Source organism: Triturus cristatus, chromosome 3_1, assembly GCF_964204655.1.
Source record: "Triturus cristatus chromosome 3_1, aTriCri1.1, whole genome shotgun sequence".
NCBI classification, from domain to species: Eukaryota; Metazoa; Chordata; class Amphibia; order Caudata; family Salamandridae; genus Triturus; species Triturus cristatus.
In genome coordinates, this window is record NC_140583.1 from 980,193,211 (window position 1) to 980,212,936 (window position 19,726).

Below are 19,726 nucleotides of genomic sequence, written 5' to 3' on the forward strand. Positions count from 1 at the left end.
ATTGCCATTATAATGTACATTAACTTTTATTTAAGTATTAATTATTTGCAAAAATTAAAAGCCATTGTTATTTGTAATATCAATACATCTAAGTCACGTAAATACAACACATATTGCATTACAAATGCTATAGGTGTCCCATTTGCAATAGTTAAAACTATTGACATTGTACATGAGAAAGCTAGTAATTTCAATATTTTCAATACCAACACATATAAAAAATTAGTCTATTTACAATACAAAAAGCTCAAACTTTCCGAATGCGAGACCTATTGCATTGCAAATGCTTGTTTATCTTGTAAGAAGGAGAAAGATAAAGCACCCCCACATCTTAGAATCATTGGGGTGTCCAAAGAGTGAGGATAGATCTCAAAATCGCCTCCGATGGTCTGGCAGTATAAACCCCCCACCCCCCGATACCTAGAAATATATCAATCTGCCATTACTGCGCACATGAGTGGGAGCTGTGCACGCTAGATTCATGGTCTTCCAGCCTATGCCATTCCTAATCGTGACCTACTTGAATTGTGTTGTCCAACATTGGTTCACAAGGGCCTGTTACATGGCAGATTTTCCGGCTAGTCACATGAGATGTTTTTAAAAATAATAAATCCAAATTGGAATGAATTAATTTGTATCGTGAAAATCTGGCATTGAGGCCTTCGGGACTAGGGTTAGATAGCCCTGTTTTAAAGCATTCATGCGCACCATTGTGTTAGGACCTTCCATGGAATGTAAACTTAAACAGGAAGTTGTGTTTTGTGGCCAGGCCCTTTAAGATGGTGATCTGCATCATTGCGAATTGGCAAAATGGGAATAAATCCTAAACATGTGTGTAACAATCTTGGAAGACAGAAATGTTAAGTACAATATTTAGGTGACCAGTGGATGGGTGTAGGTCTTCTGAAATAAATTGATTTATCCTGTCAAAGGAAAATTTAAGAAAGGTAAACGGGGCTCTGTTATTAATAGTGAAATTTTACATAAAAAGGCCAATATCTGAATATCATTAAGGGTTTTCTGTCCCCTAACTCTACAATAGCTTGTTCCACAAGACATGGAAGATTCCAGTTTTTCCTTTAAAATGTGTAAGTGTCTTCTGTCGCTGAAGAATATGTAGCAGAATGGTTAACTGTTCCTTGTTCTAGGGCTGTATTATACTTGGAAAAGGCACTGTAAATAAGTAGTCTGGATACCGAGATTATGTGCAAGTTAGTTCTCTTTTATTGAAGTTAAGTTTACTGTCGTAGGAATGCTCTTGTCATATCCCTAGATTAACACTCTTGTCCTTGGGCCACGCTGTGTTTTTTTTATTTTTTATAGGACGTAGAGGGTTTTCCCAGCCTTTACTATCAGTTTGTCCTTCATTCCAGGCCCTGGTCATTCCCTTGTACCTGAAACAAGAGTGAAAGCAGTAGTCGTGATAGTTTGTGCTCTTGCGGTCTATTGTGTCTACAGTTATATAGGGAATTGGAGTGCACTGCACCCCTTGTTGTCCGATTGGGATAGATCCTCCCATTGTGAGGCGTCAAAGTAAGAAAACACGCTACGCCCATTGGTAGCACAGTGTGCCCGTTGCATAGGAGGGCAGGCCTGTTTTTTATGTTATGTTGGATTGCCTGAAAGATGAGAGACTATGTTTAGGGTTTTATTTGGATCTTTTTAGCTCCAGGAATTCTGGTGGCTACCAAAGTTGGCCTCCTGTAGTCAGTACAGATACTATCTTCTCATCAATGACAGCCGACATTGCCTTTGGCTGTCTCTCTGAGGCGCAGAGAAAGCCACCAAGCTCCTGTGGCGGGTGTGGGGAACCAATAAAGCCCTACAAAGCCTGTGTGGACATCTCTGGGACCAGGTTTTGTGCAGATCACAGGCATTCACCCAAACTCGAACTGTGGTGTCAGGGAGATGAAGCGTGGAGGTGCATCTTAAATGAGGGAATGCAAGACGTGGGTCCTAGTGTTTGCCTCCTGAGATAGTTACTCAATTACATGTCTCTTGGCTATATAACCCTCTCCTTTCCGAAACAAATAGTTCAAAGATGTTTGGTTTGTTGGATTGTTCAGAGGTATGTTCAGCTTTTCATAGACCAGGCCGAATAGGAATCCGATGTTCTAGGGCCCCCACAGCTGACTGCGGCTAGGCAAGGATTGGCTGCTTTACCAGAGTACAGCAAGTTAACTTCTATTTGAAGCATGAAGGCGCAAAATGAGCCCTGGATAAACTGCTCCATTTATGAAGACCCTATTCCTTACCTCTGTTTAAAAATATTGCTTATTTTGCAGGAAGCTCAGCCACATTCTGGCCTGCTGCAGGCATCTATTATCTCCCTCTATACCATGTATGTCACATGGGCTGCGATGGCTAACGTTCCAGGTAAGAAACGTACCAGTGGACTATTTTCTCTATCTCAGTTAATCACAGTGAATTACGTTGTGTTTTGTAAAGTGGTCATTTTGGGATGTTAATTATTCAAAGCCCCCATAGTGAGGTAGTCTCAGACAGCATTCCTGTTCTAGTGATCATATTTGTCAGAACATTGACCATTTAATCCCACCATAGGTAAGGACGAGGTTCAGTTCCATCCCTCCCCACACATTGTGACATTAGGCTTCTGAAAGCTCAAACACCAGATCAGCTGATGATTCGTGCAGGTGTCTTCACTGACTGTATATTCATTCAAGATTGCCTTTATTCACCTTGTGTAACACGTGGCATAGGGGAGGCCCCAGGCTCCTGTTCCTGGTAGGACCCCTCAATCCATCTCCCTGAAAATCTGTTTGAGTGAGAAAGACCGCCCTCCAAATATTGTTACTGCCTGCACTAAATCACTGACTCCTGGATGTCGCAGGCTGTCCGCTGTAAGGTGAGGGAAGGTGGGCGGGTGCTCTGGTCACTATATCAGACCGATTCTTTAAATGCTGCAGAACTCCTCTGGCTCTGCCCCTTCCCCACTTTCCTGTCCGAGAAAGTGCATTCGCCCAGTTGTCCATAATCTGCGAGTAGTAGTACATTTCATTTAACAAAAAAAACTTTAAGTATATTGAAACCACTCCTATTAAAGTTTGCACATTTTGCAAAGTATCTTTTATAAGAAGATAATAAGTGAAAAATATACTTTAAAGTAAAGTCCACTTTTACCTTTAATTCTCAATAGGCGTAAAATGCAGCCACCACAGGGCAGCACATACATAAGTTCCACTGATGCTTGGCAGCTGTCGTAGAACAATATCAGTGAGTGCTCGCTGTTGTCGTCTTGCATGTAGTGGACACTAAATGCTTCAGCTGCATTACTTGGAAGCATCCTCTCAAATCATTTTAGATAAATTGCAAAGATGTAAGGATTTAGTTATGCAATAATATCTGGCTGAATCACAAGATAAATGAGTGGTCTATTCTGTGTAGGACAAAATGTTAGATCCCTGGTTTTTGTGTTGGAAAAAATTGAAAGCGCCTAGTTCCTTTCTGGTAAAGAAATGTATATTATTTGGAGCATTTTTACTGTCATGAAAGTGAGATTGGTGTGTATTTTTAAACTTTTGTTGTAAAGAAAAAAAATGTGTGCACCACATTAGATGATGAATTGTCTATTGCAAATGAAATTAATTGGGTTATATTGTTTAGGAGAATTGTAATCTTTCTCATATCTTCTTAATATTCTATATTCAATACTATCCACCCACTTTGCTACCTTTATGAAGAAGGGTTGGGAAAGCTAGCAACCAAAAGATTACGTAATGCAATCAAGCATAGCCATTCATAAACCATTTTATTTTGTTTCAAACAAAAATCTTTTGCCATGTTCTAGATCGCAGTTAAGACACATTGTACTCTAGATATTGCGAGTGCTACTCAGTTTGTAATACTCCAGGCTCAGTTCATAAATCCCAGGTTTGAAAGAATGGAAAACTACTCCTTTAGCATTTCTCCTATGTGTGGAGTAGGTTTTCAGCTTTTATGGGACGCATAGAGAATCCCATAAGTGGTCTTGAAAATATGCAACAGTTGTAGATTTCCAGGAAGTTCACAAACGTCTCTTTACTCATGAAGATATACACTAGTTAAATCTTCTAGAGTAAACATTACAAGGTTGAGCATTTGTATAATTGTTTCTCCACAGGTGAAATATTCCAACGTATATAAACCTTTTGATCTTTGGAAGTGTTTCCTTCACTTTTACCCTCTGGAAAGACACCATAAAGTCTATCTTTGACAGAGGTAAATTTGCTTGCATCTCAAGGTGCTCTGTATTTTGAAGATCCTGGTAAATGAAGGTGCACCTGTGATGTACGTCAGGAGACTGTACGTTGTGCTGTGACTCAAGACTATTGATTGAATATTATCAAGCTGTGGTGGAGGCACAAACATTGGAATAGGAATGGCAGAGCTTGATAGGTTTTAAGGAAGTTAAACGATTGGTACGTGGATACAGTGTTTCTAAATGGAATTGACAATTAGCCCTAGAGGATACATTATTTCGGAGTGTGCATTTTCGATTTTTATGTTGACACTTCTGCAATAGTACAATTATAACAAATGTCCTTTGTGTGCTAACTAGTTTCATTTCTGTTTCAGACAAAAATTGTAACCCTACCCTTCTGGCAATAGCTTCCAATACATCTACTACTACTGGGGGTCAAGCGGTACAATGGTGGGATGCCCCTGGTATTACGGGATTAGTCATTTTTATCCTATGTACATTATTTATCAGGTAAGTGCCTATAGGGAACTTGCAGGTCTGTGAGTTTTACAAATCACTAGACAGACTTGAACCAGAACCCAGTAGTTGGTCTCCGGGGGCCTTGGTGAAAATAACAGGTGGCCTTGTAGGTAAGCTGTGGTTTGCAGCCTGAAGCCTCTGCTAGATTCACATTTTGAGCATTATTCTTCCTTCTAGTGATTGGGTCTGGAATTGTTTTTAGGTTGAACGTTTAATTTAACTTTGGGCATCGACCAGTGTGGAGTTATTATGACTGATTGTGACATTGGCCAAAAGCCCACAGTACTCCAATATGGGATCTCCATTTTCTTCTCTTTTTTCCTGTTGGTGGGTTCGGAGGTTTTTTGTGTACGTTTTCAGGTAGATTCCGAATACATGTGAGCATGCTATTTAAATTGGACCCTAAAAGCTACCAAAAGTGTGCTGCTAATGACAACCACCCAGATTGTATGTACTGTTTTCCGAGTCACAAAACATCCTAAGTCTGTTACATGTATTTAATCTTTACTCCTAAAACTTTAAACGGATATATTTTAATTGGATCACTGAGCAATGATGGAGAATTCAGACTCACTTTTGTCGGGGCACCGAAGGAATGCTGTCCCCAAGCAGGACATAGGTCTCCATTTGAAGTTTGAGGATATTCTGGCTTCAGAGGAGGCTCTTGGGGGGGGGGGGGGAGGGGTATTGAAGTGTATTCCCATGCAGTAGCAGTCCAGGAGTCTGTACATGTGAACAGTCTACAAATAAAGACAAGACTGCAGGTTTACTGTGTCTCCAGTTAAAGGACTTTGTAGACTGACTGTAGGATCGTCCAAGTCCGATGGCAATATGCTAGTTCCACATCGTCCACACACACAGACAAGATATTGAATGCCATATCTCAACATAGACATCGATGTGTGACGAAGGTGTTACTGAAAAATCCCATTCTACTGGGCCCAAAGTTAAGGCCACGAATAAGGCTAACAGCTAGAGAGCATTGACTCAACCTCTCGAAATAATTGATATAGAAATGGGACAGAAAGGCCATTAACGTTCGAGGAAAGGCTGAGCCACAAGACAGGACTCAAATGGTGAAAAGAATAATGCACAATGATGCAGGGTCTAAAACGTAACAATATTGCTGTGTAGTAAAAGGCAATTAGTGTCAAAATAGCAAACTTGTTGGAAAAAATAATTTAATGAGACATTGAATACATACAAAGACCACGTCATTTGTGTTTAAAAAGATATAAAGAAGACACTGAGTCCATGAAACAGACAGAGAAGGTAATTCCGTCCATCATTTGTTTCTTTGCACATTTGTCGCCATATGTGGGAAGGGTAAGCCCAGACTGCCTGATGAGGGGTGATGCCCCAAAACCGGTCCCAGGTTGCTTGTTTCCAGTCCAGGAAGGACCTGGCTTGGCAGCTCGGGCTGGACTGTTCCCACGAGGAACAGGGTCAAGACAGATTTGCATATGGCTGTATCCAAACTGGGATGGCGAAGTGAGCTAAGGAACGATGGATTATACCCAGATCCTTGAGACTGAGGGTAAATGTTTTATTGTTCAGCATTCCGTCCATCATTTGCTTCTTTTTGCAGAGAAGGTAAGACCCGCACCTTTTGAAGAAGAGCAGGAAGAACAGGAATATGGGGTCATTAGTATATAATTATGCATACACCAGAGAATGTAGACGAGGCAGAGGATTTTCATTATGATATTCAAGAGAAGAATGGTGAGGCTTTGCAGACTATAGAGACCTTGGCCAGAAGAAGATTTTGAGGCATCCCCTTGTATACCAGATGACCTTGTGTGTCATGAAATTATCAAAAGAGCAGCTGAAACATATAGGGTTTAAAATTAGAGAAAAGCAGAGGATTCATGCTTCCTTCTGGAAACCGTAAGCCCTATCAGTATTTATCAGTGCTCCCTGTATCCCTGCTAAAAACTAAAAAGAGTAGGTTTTCATCAAGTCATCGACAGCCAGTACAGTTACACCACAAACCGAAAAGAAGTATAAACATTAACTACAAAATTGATAATAAAGTGTCTTGTGGACCCATAATCCTTTCCCCATAGTAACTATAGTGGGAAGCAGACCTGAGATATCCACTACATGTAAGCCAGCAACAGATCAGGACAGTAAGTGTCTAGATGCAGTGGCAGGAAGGTTGAGGGGGGAGCAGCAACCGCACAACGCTGCATAGTACATTTCTAACGCACTGTTAGTCCAATATCTACATCAACAGTGGAAGGCAAAAAGAGTTATTACAGCACCTTCCACAACATCCGAAATTGGTGAAAATATAATGGAATAGGAAAGAACGATAGTTTGTCAGCATTCGGTACAGCAGACACTGCAGGACGACAAATAATGGAACAAGAAAGAACGATGTCAGCATATCTTGAGACGTCTGGCTGCACCTACCTCCTAACAGTTAAATCTCCTTAACATTAAAACCATCACCATCCCCACCAGTCTTAAGAGCAGTTCAGATGTTTATCCTTTCTTGACTGTTTGCTTTAAGTTCTGGCTATGGCCATCACAGTAGGCACGCTTGATGGAAGCTTTACAGAGAGGCCATTAATAAAAATAGAATAAGTATTTAGTAAATTATGTGGAGCTCAAAAATGGAGCATGGGGAGGACCGACCAGAGTTTCAACGTATTTCAAGGGCTTCATGTTCAAACATTGTCTGTTCTTGGTGTTACTGGATTATTCATATTCGGAATATTTAATTATCTCTGTGGCATTTGCTGTTAAAAAGCAGACACCATCACACCAAAAAGTCTTTATGCACTGTTAATAATCGGGCAACTTTTTTCTTTAAATGTGGCTTGTCTCCATTTTACTTTTGAGGGATTTCTTTACTGATCCGAAGTTTATTTAAGTTACTGTAAGATTAACCCTTTAGTTGTCGTAGTGCGTGGGCACCCCTTTGCTAGTGCTACGTTTATAATCTTGTCTTGTTGCCTAAACTTGGTGTCCTCAGGCAACTTACCCCTTAAAGCATTAGAGCTCTCTTTATATAATCCTGAAGTAGAAAAGAAAAGACAAAAACAATTGTAATATTTACATGTTAAGAAGTTAATTCTGGTTGCCTGTTGGCGTGTTTGTTTTGTGATCTTAGTATAATGTCAATTTGGCCCTCCGCGAACTGATAATGAAGAACATTTAGCAACGTAGAATTCACTCCATTTCCCAAGACTCTAGCCCACTTCTGGGACATAGTGAAGCATGACTGCATAAAAACATATTGTAGGTTGGTAATGCTTTTGACTGTGGGACATTGTTGTAGTAAGGGAGTCTGTTGTGGTGTTTGTGTGGTTTAAGGGGGAAGTGTACCCCCCCCCCCCCCCCTCTGACAAATTTGGCCGAGTATAGTCTCTTTCTTTAATTGATTACTGGGATGGTCCCATTCCATGGAATGCTTTTTGCAACGTATTTTCTTATTTTCCTCATCTTTCCATCAGTGTCCGCTCTTCAAGCAATGCCCAGGTGAACAAGATCATGCAGACAGAGGAAAGCCCGGCTATGCTGGGTGGAGGTGACCCCGGCTCGGAGGATGGGGTGCACCGGGCTTACGATAATGAAGAAGATTCTGTCTCGTATAGCTACACCTTCTTTCACTTGTGCCTTCTCTTTGCTTCGCTCTACATCATGATGACCCTGACGAACTGGTACATGTGAGTATCACGCTTATGTAGCATTCCATTTAGAGACTGATACATGTATCACTTTTATTCATACACTAACGCACACTTTTTCCTAACAGTTTGCACACCTTATTCTAACAGTTCCATCACACGGCAATGCTAAATATTGCTGCTTCCTGTACACTCATGAGAGTTAGTACAGTACTCTTGTGCTGCCCATAGACTGCAGAGAAATACAGCATCAGCAGTTGACCAAGGGCACCTGGAGTCAGTTCTAAGGCCTGCGGACCACTTCGACGTTAATGGGGGGAAATGCTTTGTCCAGAAGCTGATGTCTTGGTTCAGCTTCGTCTCAGTCACATTGAACCGTGCCAACATAGAATGTCTTCTCTTTTATGTTAAAGCCTCTCTACCACCAGTCCAAAAGAAATGTGAAATCCTTTCGGTTCTCTTTTTCACCCATTTTAGCCCCTTGGTGGGGGGTTTCAAAATGGGACTACAATTTTCAGATAATGCTGAATATCTTGAGACATCTCGCTGCACCTACCTCCGAACAGGTAAATCTCCTTAAAGTTAAAACCATCACCATCCCCACCAGTCTTAACAGCATTTCTTGAGTGTCTCTGACAGGCCAGCCCAATATCGGCCTCAACCCTACAGATTCCACTTCATGCAGCCGCATACTTGGCTAGAGGTGCCAGTGGCTCATGTGAATTTACCATCCTTCTGAAAAGGCTCTCGGAACCACTGCAGAGTCTCCTGTCGCAGTACACAGGCAGACATTCCAGACTGCTGTCCTACCAGCAAGCAAACCTACCGTTGCTGGTGGTTCATGGCAGACTCTTTCCTGCCATGTGAAGTTCCTAACTCAAAAAATAATCGAAGTGTGTTAAATATGCCTTCTGGCCAGGACTGAGAAGCTAGAGTCTCCAAAGTAAAGACCTGTGGCTTGTGTCCGACCTTCTAAAAAGCTCCAAAGAGTTACATTTTTAGAATTGTGCAATTCCTCCTGCATAACTCTTAGCACTTACTGTATTCCTCTTATTTGATGTGCAATTCTCTAGTGTCCATAAAACTAGATCTGCGCTATGCTATAAAAGTGTGTTTGGCAAACAGTTAATAAGGAGCATAGTTGTCCTTGAATACAGCCAGTTTGTCCTCTGTAGGCAAGCGGAAGTAGCAGACATTTTCCAGCTGCCTTTCAGTTGCATTAGTGCAGCTTCCTGTACTGAAGATTAGAGGAGATGCGAACACAGGTGTGAGAAGAGAGAGGTGGCATCGAATCACTGCGATGGAATATCTTCCACCCTCTCAAGCATATACCCAGATTTTGGAAATGGACCAGTACCTTAATTAGGTACGGAAATTTGCAGTGTTCTCTGCCATCGGATGTGTGCGATGTGGCTGCCTCCACCATACTGGGAGACCCTTTCATCTTCCTTTTCACTTTCAGGCACTTTTTTGCTATTAACACAATTTCATCCCCTTTTCAAAACAGTTGACCTCCTCTCTGAGTATATTTAGTTGTGCTGGGAGAGCGTTTTGCAAAGAGCAGCCGGACTGGGAATCGGAGAGAGAGGAAACATAAGATGATATGAGGGGAGAGTGTAAGCGACATCACCCACAGACTGTAGTTAAGCAACCCAAAACAGTTCCTCATCCAAGCAGAAACCTATAACCTAATAAGACAAGAAGGTAACATTACTGATCAATTGGAACAGAAAAAAGCTGACCGAGGAAAAAAACTAATTCTAAGCAGATAAACCAATCGTTCTCTCCACAAGTCACACAAGGAGACATATAATGAAGGGAAAGTGCAGAACGCTCTTGTCAAACCGGGGAAATAGATGCAGAACACTGTCCATGGCAAAAACACAGAGCTGAGAATGTTCAGTGTGCCTATCAAACAGGAATTAAAAAACCTGGATCCATACAAAACTTGACGTCACCTGATGAAGTATGGCAGAGAAAAAACATTGGTCCCAACAGCAGCTTACCTTGAAAATATTCGACACTGAACCCATCTCGATGCACGTATACAAACCAGACTACCTTAGAAAGTGCCCAGGCTGCTCTATATATACAAATGCAAAAATAACTATTGATGGACAGAATGCAGAACAATGTCATACATTCATCCCAGTACAGAGATCTGGGCCAAAATACATGGCAGATCCAATGTTCTTCAATTATGACTCTTTTTATCAGAGAGCAGTTCAGTTATCAAGTAGTGCAAAGAGTTTGGTCTTTAAGATTTGTAATTAACTAAGCAGCATATTCTCAAGGACTTATCGCAGAGTTATCGGCACTTCATTGCAGCCAAAGTGGCGAAAAATTTATCGCCCTATTCCCAAGCTGGTACTAACTGCTGATATCACCAGTTTTCCTGCGATAGCAGCGGCAGAAAACATCGCCACAGATTACACCGGCAACTAACGCTAATGAGTTGCAAAGTCAGCGTTCCCATGCTAATAGCCGCGACAACACACACTTCGCAACATTCTCAACGACCAGCCAGAACAGCGATAAGAACACAAAACATGCGATAAGGCGCGTTAGCAGCAGGAATTTAACACCTTCTCTGACCTGGTGTAAAGTCGGACGACAACCAGCACCATGAAAGGGAGCCTAGCCCAGCCCAGAGCCACACCTGAAGAACAGATGCCATGGAGCCACTGATCATGCAGCTCGGACACCCAAGAGAGCTACAATACCCACCGCCACCACCCACAGGACCCCTAAGGGGGCACTACCCCGGGCACCTCCCTCCAGACAAGGATATTTCACATCAACCTTACTGAATCATGGAACAAAACAATTTGCGTGATGTCGCACAATTACAATAATCAACATTCATGTGTGGCTAAAAAAAGGAGAACCATTCACTCAAATTTTAGTTGCCAAACAAATTAGTTTATTCAAATAAACTTGAAACAAATATTTTGAAGTGTCATGGCGGGTCTTCTCTGGACAATCTGTAAGTCACAGCCTGCAAGACAAAATCCACGATAAGAAGGTGTGACATGCGCCCATCAAAGGACAGAGAGAGGGAGAAAGAAAGGGGGAGAGAGAGAGAGGGAGAGGGAGAGGGAGAGAGAGAGAGGAAGAAAGGGAGAGGGAGAAAGAGAGGGAGAGAGTGAGAGGAAGAGAGAAAGAAAGGGAGAGAGAAAAAGAGAGAAAGAAAGGGAGAGACCAAGGAAAAAAAGGGAGAGGGAGGGAGAGAGAGTGCCGACACTGCGGACCCAGGCCACACTGCTCACCTGCTGCCATCAGTGTGCCTCCAACCACGTGCCGGTATACACTGCAGTCCACCAGGTCATTTTCCTGAAAAAGAGCCCAGATTCATGAATGGCAGAGTTAGCGTAATTGCACACACCATCACTTGCCTGCACACACAGGCCGCTGCAACCCAGCCCCTCCCTCTGCCCAGCGGTGATTGCCCGACACTGTGCACAAAGGCCTCACTGCTCACCTGCCGCCACCGGCGCGTTTCCAAGATGGCCCACCACGTGACGGTGAAATCTCCAAGCTCGGGGCCTGCAACCTTGGCAGCCTCCACATCATGCAGCCCTGCACCGTGGGCCACAAGGTCACACACGTGATTCTGGGTCTTGATTTTGCAATAGCAGATAACATATCGGTGCACACTGCATCATCGCAGGCTGCACACCCGTCCAGCCCTATAGGTGCCACTAACTCTGTGAACCACGAGGCCACGTGGCGTTCTGCACGCGCAGCACGCTGGCTCAGGCCTACACTGCGGTTCAGCAGGGCACAGACAAATCCTTACCAGTCTGGCCTGCCAGGACGGCGCATCATTGCAGGCTGCACACCCGCTCAGCACTTAAGGTGCTCCTACCTCAGTGCACCGAAAGTCACCATCCCGTGGCGGTAGGCCCGTGCCTTCCGCAGTGTATTCTGTGCCACCAAGTCTGTGCAATGCAAGTCATGTGCCCTTTATGATTGAGTCTCGTGGTGCGGACGCCATAATGTCACCTCCGGCAGTGGGGAATGTGATGTGGTAGTGCCCTAGGCCCTCATGCATGAATAATAACCACACGCATACATCCAGATAGAGAATGGAAATGACATGCAGCATGTGCACCCGGCACTTTTTGTTGCCAGGGTCACATGTCCTGTGACGCGTGTGCTGGACGAGTGTGGCATGGGTGTGAACCAGCCATGAAGGAGTGGCTGTGGCATGCTGACAACTAGACCTGTGATCAGCCGATCACTACAGGGAAGACCTGGCACATGTAGCGTTGTGTCCCCCCCCCCCCCCCCCCCCCTTATGAGCGTGAGCGGAGTGGGCTGGCCTGGCGTGTGCCAGTCCAGCGCAGGTGTGTGAACAATGACCCCGGGGCACTGGGTGTGGTCCCGTCCTGGCCAAGGAAGTAACTGTTGTGTGTGTCTGTTATTGTGTCTGCGCCACCCGGACCGCAATCGGCAATCTTGCACCCTGTGACTCAAGTTCAACCACATGAGCAACATTGACGTAAGGGGGACTCACTGATCCTAAATCCATCCATACTCACACACTTGAATGATCATAGACATGACACATCTGTGTGAAAATGAATGTTTAATGCACATTCAGTGGAGTGTTGTAGCTGGAGCAGTACATGGCCATGCAAACCCCACTTTACATTGTTGGCGCGTGGAGGGCCAGCCAGAGTCCTGTAGGGAATGACAAGTTCATTGGAAGAGGAAGAGACCAGTCTGATTCCTGTGTCAATGGTAACAAAACAGAATATGGCAGTCCATGTCGAGGTCCAAGGTGAGTGTCGCAGAGAGTATCGGGGGACAGTGGAAGGTGATGATGATGCAGAGAGCAGAAACAGGCCATATGGCGGCGATGAATGCTACCGCTTCCTTCTCACCACCAAGGCAGATTCATCCACATCGTCGTCCTATGATGTTTCATATACCACACATGTGGGTGGTGGTGGTGGTGGTCTGTCCCCAGCACTGTGTGGCAGTGACACCTCAGGGCCCGGAGTTGGAATGTCTGCTGATCTGTGTGGCACTGATGCTTCAGGGGGCGGAGATGTGGATGGAGTGGTAGCAGCAGCATTCATCCGCGCCAGGCATTGTGTCAGCAAAGCCATTAGGAGGGTCTTCATGGCATTGAGGAACCCAGCTACCTTTCACTGGTGTGCAGCCGTGGCAGCCGCTCTTTCCGCCAGCGTCCGCTCCATGTTCTCCATGATCCTCCGCATGTGTCCCAACTCCCGGGTGACATCGCTGGAGCCACTCTGACTAGTCAGTTGTTATTGTTTGAGAGTCATGACTCCAGCGATGTCAGCCATGGATTGTTGGAGAGCATGGAGCGGACTGTGGGTGTCTGTTACGGACTGTGAGGGGTCCCTGATGGAACTTAGACACCCACATATGGCACCTAGTTTGGCTGCCATGCGGTCGAACCCCACCCGCATCTGTTCAGCCATCTTCTCCTGGCACCCCAACACACGGCGTTGGAAGGCCATGTGTTGTTCTTGGGGGTCCTGGGAGGCAGCCGTGGTGGTGGGTGCTGCCTACTGTGTGGTCGGTGCAGGGGGTGGCCCTGCTCCTGGAGGTGAGTTGAGATGGCTGTTGATGAACTCTTGGAGGGCATCGGAGTCAAGGTATGGAGGTCCTCCTCCTCATCAGAGAAGAGAGGTTTGGACTGCTCAGCAGGAGGTGTTGGTTTTTCCCCTGCAATGTGAAGGGGAGATGCAGTTTAACATTGTGTTCACATGTATGTTGAACATGTTTACATACAGACTGCATGACAATGTACATTGTGACTGTTTGGGAGGAGTTGCCTATTTGATGTGGGACAGTAGACATTTCGACAACATCACAGATGTGCGTTTGTACTTGTGCATCATCAACTCACATTTCCCTGATATGCCAGTTGTGATTTGCCAGTTTCTACAGACAAGCAGCCCCAGTTGTGTTCCCTGTTCTGTTTCGGACGTGTTGCGGTTTGTACCACATTGTTGTCAATCTTGATGTGCTCTGCATGTTGTGTGCGCGACATTTTGGGAGAGTCTCCCCTGTTGCTCTGTATTTGCTGCACCTTATCCCTTTCATGCGGTGTGCCTTTGACTTCTGTTCTTCTACAGTGCAGAGATGTGGCATACTTGGGTACATTGGTCTCTTGGTGGGAGTTGGGGGTCTGGGGCATGGTTTGTCCGCAGATGTGGTGTTGACAGGGGTTGTTTGTGCATGTGGATGTGTCAGTGTGGTATATTGACTGCAGCAATGCTAGTTGTCTGGCAGTGTCACTTGCATTGTCAGTTTTGCTCACAGACATGCCGCATTGCTGGGTTAGACATATGTGCATGGGTTGGTTGTGAGATTGGTGGTGTGTGGGACGGGCCCCCTCTGGGCACATAGTCAACAGGGGCCTACTTGCTGTTCCTAGGTGTGCTGCAGTTTGCCAAGGGAATCAGGGACATGCTCCTGAGTCAATGTGCGTGTGCACTGTGCTCTACTTAATTGTGCATGTGTGCCATTGTGCCCATCTCCCCCCGTCCCCCCAGTCCCTGTTGGGTACTCACCCTGTTGCTGTTGTGTCAGCTCATGTTGAGCAGTGTCCGGTCCCCCAACTCCTGTCACACTCTCCCTACTGATGACTGTGGACACCATTTCCGCCATCTCATCCAGCTCCTCCTGAGGCGCAGAACTGCCACCTCCAGTCTGCATTGCTGCCTTCTGGTGGTTTGCGAGTTTCTGCTTGGTTTTGCGCTTCACATCATTTCAACGCCTCTTGACGTCTTCCATTGTCCTCTTCAGCACTCCAAATGCATTCACCTTTTCCACGATGGACAGCCATATCCCATTTTTGGTTGCCAATGACACAGTGGAGGTGACGAACAGTAGTTGATGATGTTCTATCACCTTCGTTATCAGGATCCTGTTTTCCTGCGGACTAAACCGCGTCTTCCTCTTATTGTCCTTGCCTTTCCCTTACCCCGAGATCCCAGCCTGGGCCTCCGGGGGGCTTGTGGGGTTCTGGTTCTCCTCTGTACTTGCTCCAGCTCCTTCCATTGTGCTTCGCAATTGTTTTGCTTTTTTTTTTGTGCTTTTTTTTCTACTTTTATAGTGATTTTTTCTGCCTGACGTGCGAGTTGCAGGCCTGGCGCAGCTTAACGCCGATTTATTTATTTATTTTTTTTTTTTATTTCGGTTGGGCCCATCGCAGGTTTTTCCATGTTGGGGTTCAGATGTTTATCGCAGTCTCTGTTACTTTATCGCGGACATTTGATGTGTTGTCAGGAGACTATCGCATGTTACCGCCGTATTGTGAATAGGACGTTATCACGGAGTTTTCCCGCGATAGACGGCGATATGAGACATTGCGTTAACAAATCTTGGCGATGATTATTGCACGTTTTTGAGAATATGCCCCTAAAGGTGATATTCTTTAATCGGTTAAAGGTGGCATCCCACAATTCCTGTAATGATCTCAGGAATCTTCCTCTGTGCTTCATCCTCTTGAATGTTCCTTGGTGGATCAGGTAGGCAGATTATTAGAGAATCTTGGCTGGGGCGTAGGCAAATTCTTCAAATATTCTCAAATTTAGGCCCAGAAAAGTAATGGATAGTTAAGAAAAACTTGAATTTGATTCTGGCTTCTGCATCTGAAGATATTTCACAGCACGCTTGATGTGGTCATGATTGTGGAGATGTTTGCACATCCCGACTGCATGATTGTGAACCCTTTGCTATCAGGCAGTGTAAGTAAGGCTAGTGTTGGTGATATTGCTGTGCTAAAGACATGCCATGACAAGGGCTTTAGTCAACTCAGTCCATGGGATATTTTTTAGATGTGAAATATTTTGCGAATTATGGGAAGCTGGGGATTGATACCTTTGACCACTATAGGGGTAGAGGAGAGCAAAAGTTCAGAGCGAAAAAAGTATTCGCAGTTTCCTGGATTTGTTTGGTTGAAGGGCATTGAAGGTCAGTCAAGAAGTAGTGGGAAAAGCTCAGTCTGTCCTACTACAAAGATCAGTTTCAACTCTGCGGTTGCAGAGGAAGCTGGTCTTCAGCTCATGGTCCAAGCCAGAGGTGGTGTTGGACCGATTTATCAAGTTGGTTGTCAACCAGGAAATGGATTTGTCTCTTCTTCATACATTTGGAAGATTCCCAATATTGTATGCGTAGCTTAGTTTGGCGGAAACAAACAAAACAAATTAATATTAAACAAGAGAGGAATGATCCCTTTGGAATGCTAAAGGGTGCTTTGATGACTCGCCTGACCCAATCCTCTGATTTTCTTTGCTCTGATTGGTAATTATACCACAATGAAGTAATTTGCTCTAATTAATTGGAACATGGCGCTCATATCGCCTGCCTTTTGATAGAAAAACAGTAAGACTGTTAAAAACTGAGAGGCATGAAGTCATGATTGTCTGTGCATGGCATCTTAACACAGCAAAAATGGGATGAACAAGTTGGTGCTACACAAGCAAAAATGAGGTCGTTAATGGGAATAAAACTCTAGTACAACGAGGAAATATCACCACTAAAAAGATACTTGATCTGCATATTGACAAAGGTTTTGAAGGAAACAACCAAACAGGTAGACACTTAACGCTGCACATTATGCAAGCCACTTTTGATCTCCCCAACTGCAAGGAGGCCTTCGATATAACAAAGGCTGAGAGCCTGGTCTTTTCAAGTTGACGTAATAGTGTGATGTGCTGAGAGCTAAAGCAATATATAGAATAGTGAAATTGTCTGCTTAGGACCACATCTCGAAGAACAACACTTTCAGTCCAAACAACACCCTCCAAAAAAGAAATCTTCCCCACACCAAAATTAAGCAACATGGCTCAAAATAACTGCTTTGTAAGCCCATTGACTTTGAATTACAAATTTCAAAACAGAAGATACGAAAGGGACATTTATATTTCTCTGCATGCTGGTGTGCTATGACTTCACCAACATACTGACGAGCATTATCTAGAGATTTACGACAGGTGACAGAATTCTGACCACAAACAAATCATCCTCTACTGAAGTAAATCCAGAAAAGAAAACACTCGACTCAATTTCTCAAGGAACACACCCAGTACAGATGGGAGCACCTCATCCGAGATAAAAGGGAACATACGCTCAGCAGTCAGGAGCTTGTACTCAATTGGGACTCTTTACAGAAAGCTGCCATTTTAGGGTTAACTACATCAAAGCCACACAGAGAAAAATGCAAGAAACCACAGAAAACCGCGTTTCACTCAAACAACTGAGCTACATAACACACCTTTCCAAGAACGAGAGAGGGCTGTTTTGTTTGTTTCGGGCGCTGGAACCTGGTGAGTCGTTGGGGGACAGAGCAAGGAAGTCTGTCTCCTGTCCGCTCCGTTCCTCCGGTGTTTCAACGTGGAATAAACTTGTATTTCCACTAATTCCTGTGTAATCTATTCTTACAATTTGGTGACGAGCGTGGTTGAAACACCAAGGAACCCATAGATTTTTGTGGAATACTTGTTGCTGAAAACAAGCCTTTGCGCATTTGTGGACGTGGATTGAATATAGCCTTTGAGGATTAATTGCGCATGGATCATTACCGCAACTTCATCGGAATGTGATTGGTAGGTCAGCATTTTAAAGCATAACTGTCAATTTATAGAACATTGTCAGTGTGAGGAGGGGCGGGGACTCGTGACGAAAAGTACCTAGGAGGCACTTTTGAACCCAACCCAGCTCCCAAAACCCCCCCCCCCCCCCCGAAAAGCTTGCTGAGGCTGGTGCCCATGTCCTGGGATGTTTTCACACCCCTTAATGGACGCCGGCATTTCAAAGCCTCCAAAAAACGAGCTGTAAAACTATTTACAGTGGTTTTCAGCTTGTTTTCCCTGCCACAGTGTGATATCAGCTCCTCAGGGGTGACCAGGTGATGACAGCAGATATCGTATGTCACATTGTGTGAGGTGGCAGGTATGTTAAATTTATTTCCCTTACCAACCTTACTGTTTGGGAGTGTGACTCTTGGGGCTGAGCCAGGCCCGGCTCCAGGAATTTTTATTTAGGTGAGCCAAGGGTGCTTTCGGGTGGACCACTGCGGCAGCCACGGCCGGCATGACTTGGGTGGCGGAGTGTCGCGCTTGGTTTAATTTAATAATATATATATTTTTTAAAACAGGCAGCCAGTCTCCCTCCCCAAAGCCAATCCCAACGCTGCAAACAGCGTTGTGATTGGTCGGGCTGCTGCCCAGCCAGGGGCTTGTGTGTAGGCCATGTACTCCATGCAGGCTGCATTGCAGCCTTCATGGAGAAGGACGGAGTACGCATGACTGATTTGGATGTCCCCAGAGGGCTGACCAAACTCTTTGCGCACTCAGGAGTGAGCACACCACTCCTCCTCTGCCCTGCTAGCAGAGCAACCCCTTCCCCACCTGCAACCAAACATAAAATGGTAATTAAGTTTTATGTCTCTGCTTCTCGCACTGCGAGAACGCAGTGGGGCGACTCTCCTCTGCCTTAGTGTAGGAGCCGCCCCTGCGGGACCAAATTGTTGCTTCTGGAGGTAGCCTACAAGCCCTAGATTACATCATATCTACTTGCAAACAGTCACCATGATACAACGGATTGCTTCTGTGTGTATACAGAGCATGCGAAAAGTTATTTGAAAGTAAGAGCAATGTCTGGACCTAACTGCAAACCCTCGAATTCCAGCAGGTAATTGAATGCCAAGCATATTATAATAGTTCAAGATTAAGGAAGTCCCTATTACCACACAAAAGCCTTGACATCATTGTACTAGAAAGGCTGGCTATTTACTTGTTGCAATTTGTCCAACACTTATTTCTCTGCACAAATTTACCTTGATACTTTTTACTTTGTCATTCTTTTGCAATGTACTTTTAAAGATACAAATTCTTGAAAATCAGTTACACATTTGAAAAAAGAGAGAGGAGTATTTTTTTAAAACTGCCAGCAGTTTTCACACCGACCATTTCAAAACTAGCAGTCCAGTCATAGAGGTAACCTTCTATTATTCTTTGAAAACTCCCTTACAAACTCATCCATACATAGGTTTCCATGAGCTGCTTTCTAAAATAGTCAAATTATGAAAGATAAATCATTAATCTGTAATGCAAAACAGGAGAATGAGACACCCATCTAGTTGCTGAATTGTACAATGTGAAACTAGAAATCCTGGGATCAATTCTGGCTTCCATGCTCGACCAAAGTGTGTGATCCTAGCCAAACCTTTATATCCCTGAGCCTCCTTTATTCTCCATCACAGAAGAGGGCACCTTCAAATACATGTGTTCTAGATGTGCACTGTACAAAACACATTTTCTGTTTGATTTAGTCTACTATAATAGTGCTTCATCTGTACTAAGAATCTAAGCCACAATTAGGG

The 19,726-nt window shown here is 44.4% G+C and overlaps 1 protein-coding gene across 1 annotated transcript in view; it reads left to right on the plus strand.

The window, feature by feature from the left end:
- LOC146861355 (serine incorporator 2-like) overlaps window positions 1-19,726 on the plus strand; it is a 149,908-nt gene that overhangs the window by 104,979 nt on the left and 25,203 nt on the right. The window contains exons 7-9 of the mRNA XM_085645661.1: window positions 2,286-2,376; window positions 4,576-4,711; window positions 8,182-8,394. Of these exons, the coding sequence (XP_085501787.1) occupies window positions 2,286-2,376; window positions 4,576-4,711; window positions 8,182-8,394 (440 nt within the window). The remainder of the gene's footprint in view (window positions 1-2,285; window positions 2,377-4,575; window positions 4,712-8,181; window positions 8,395-19,726) is intronic.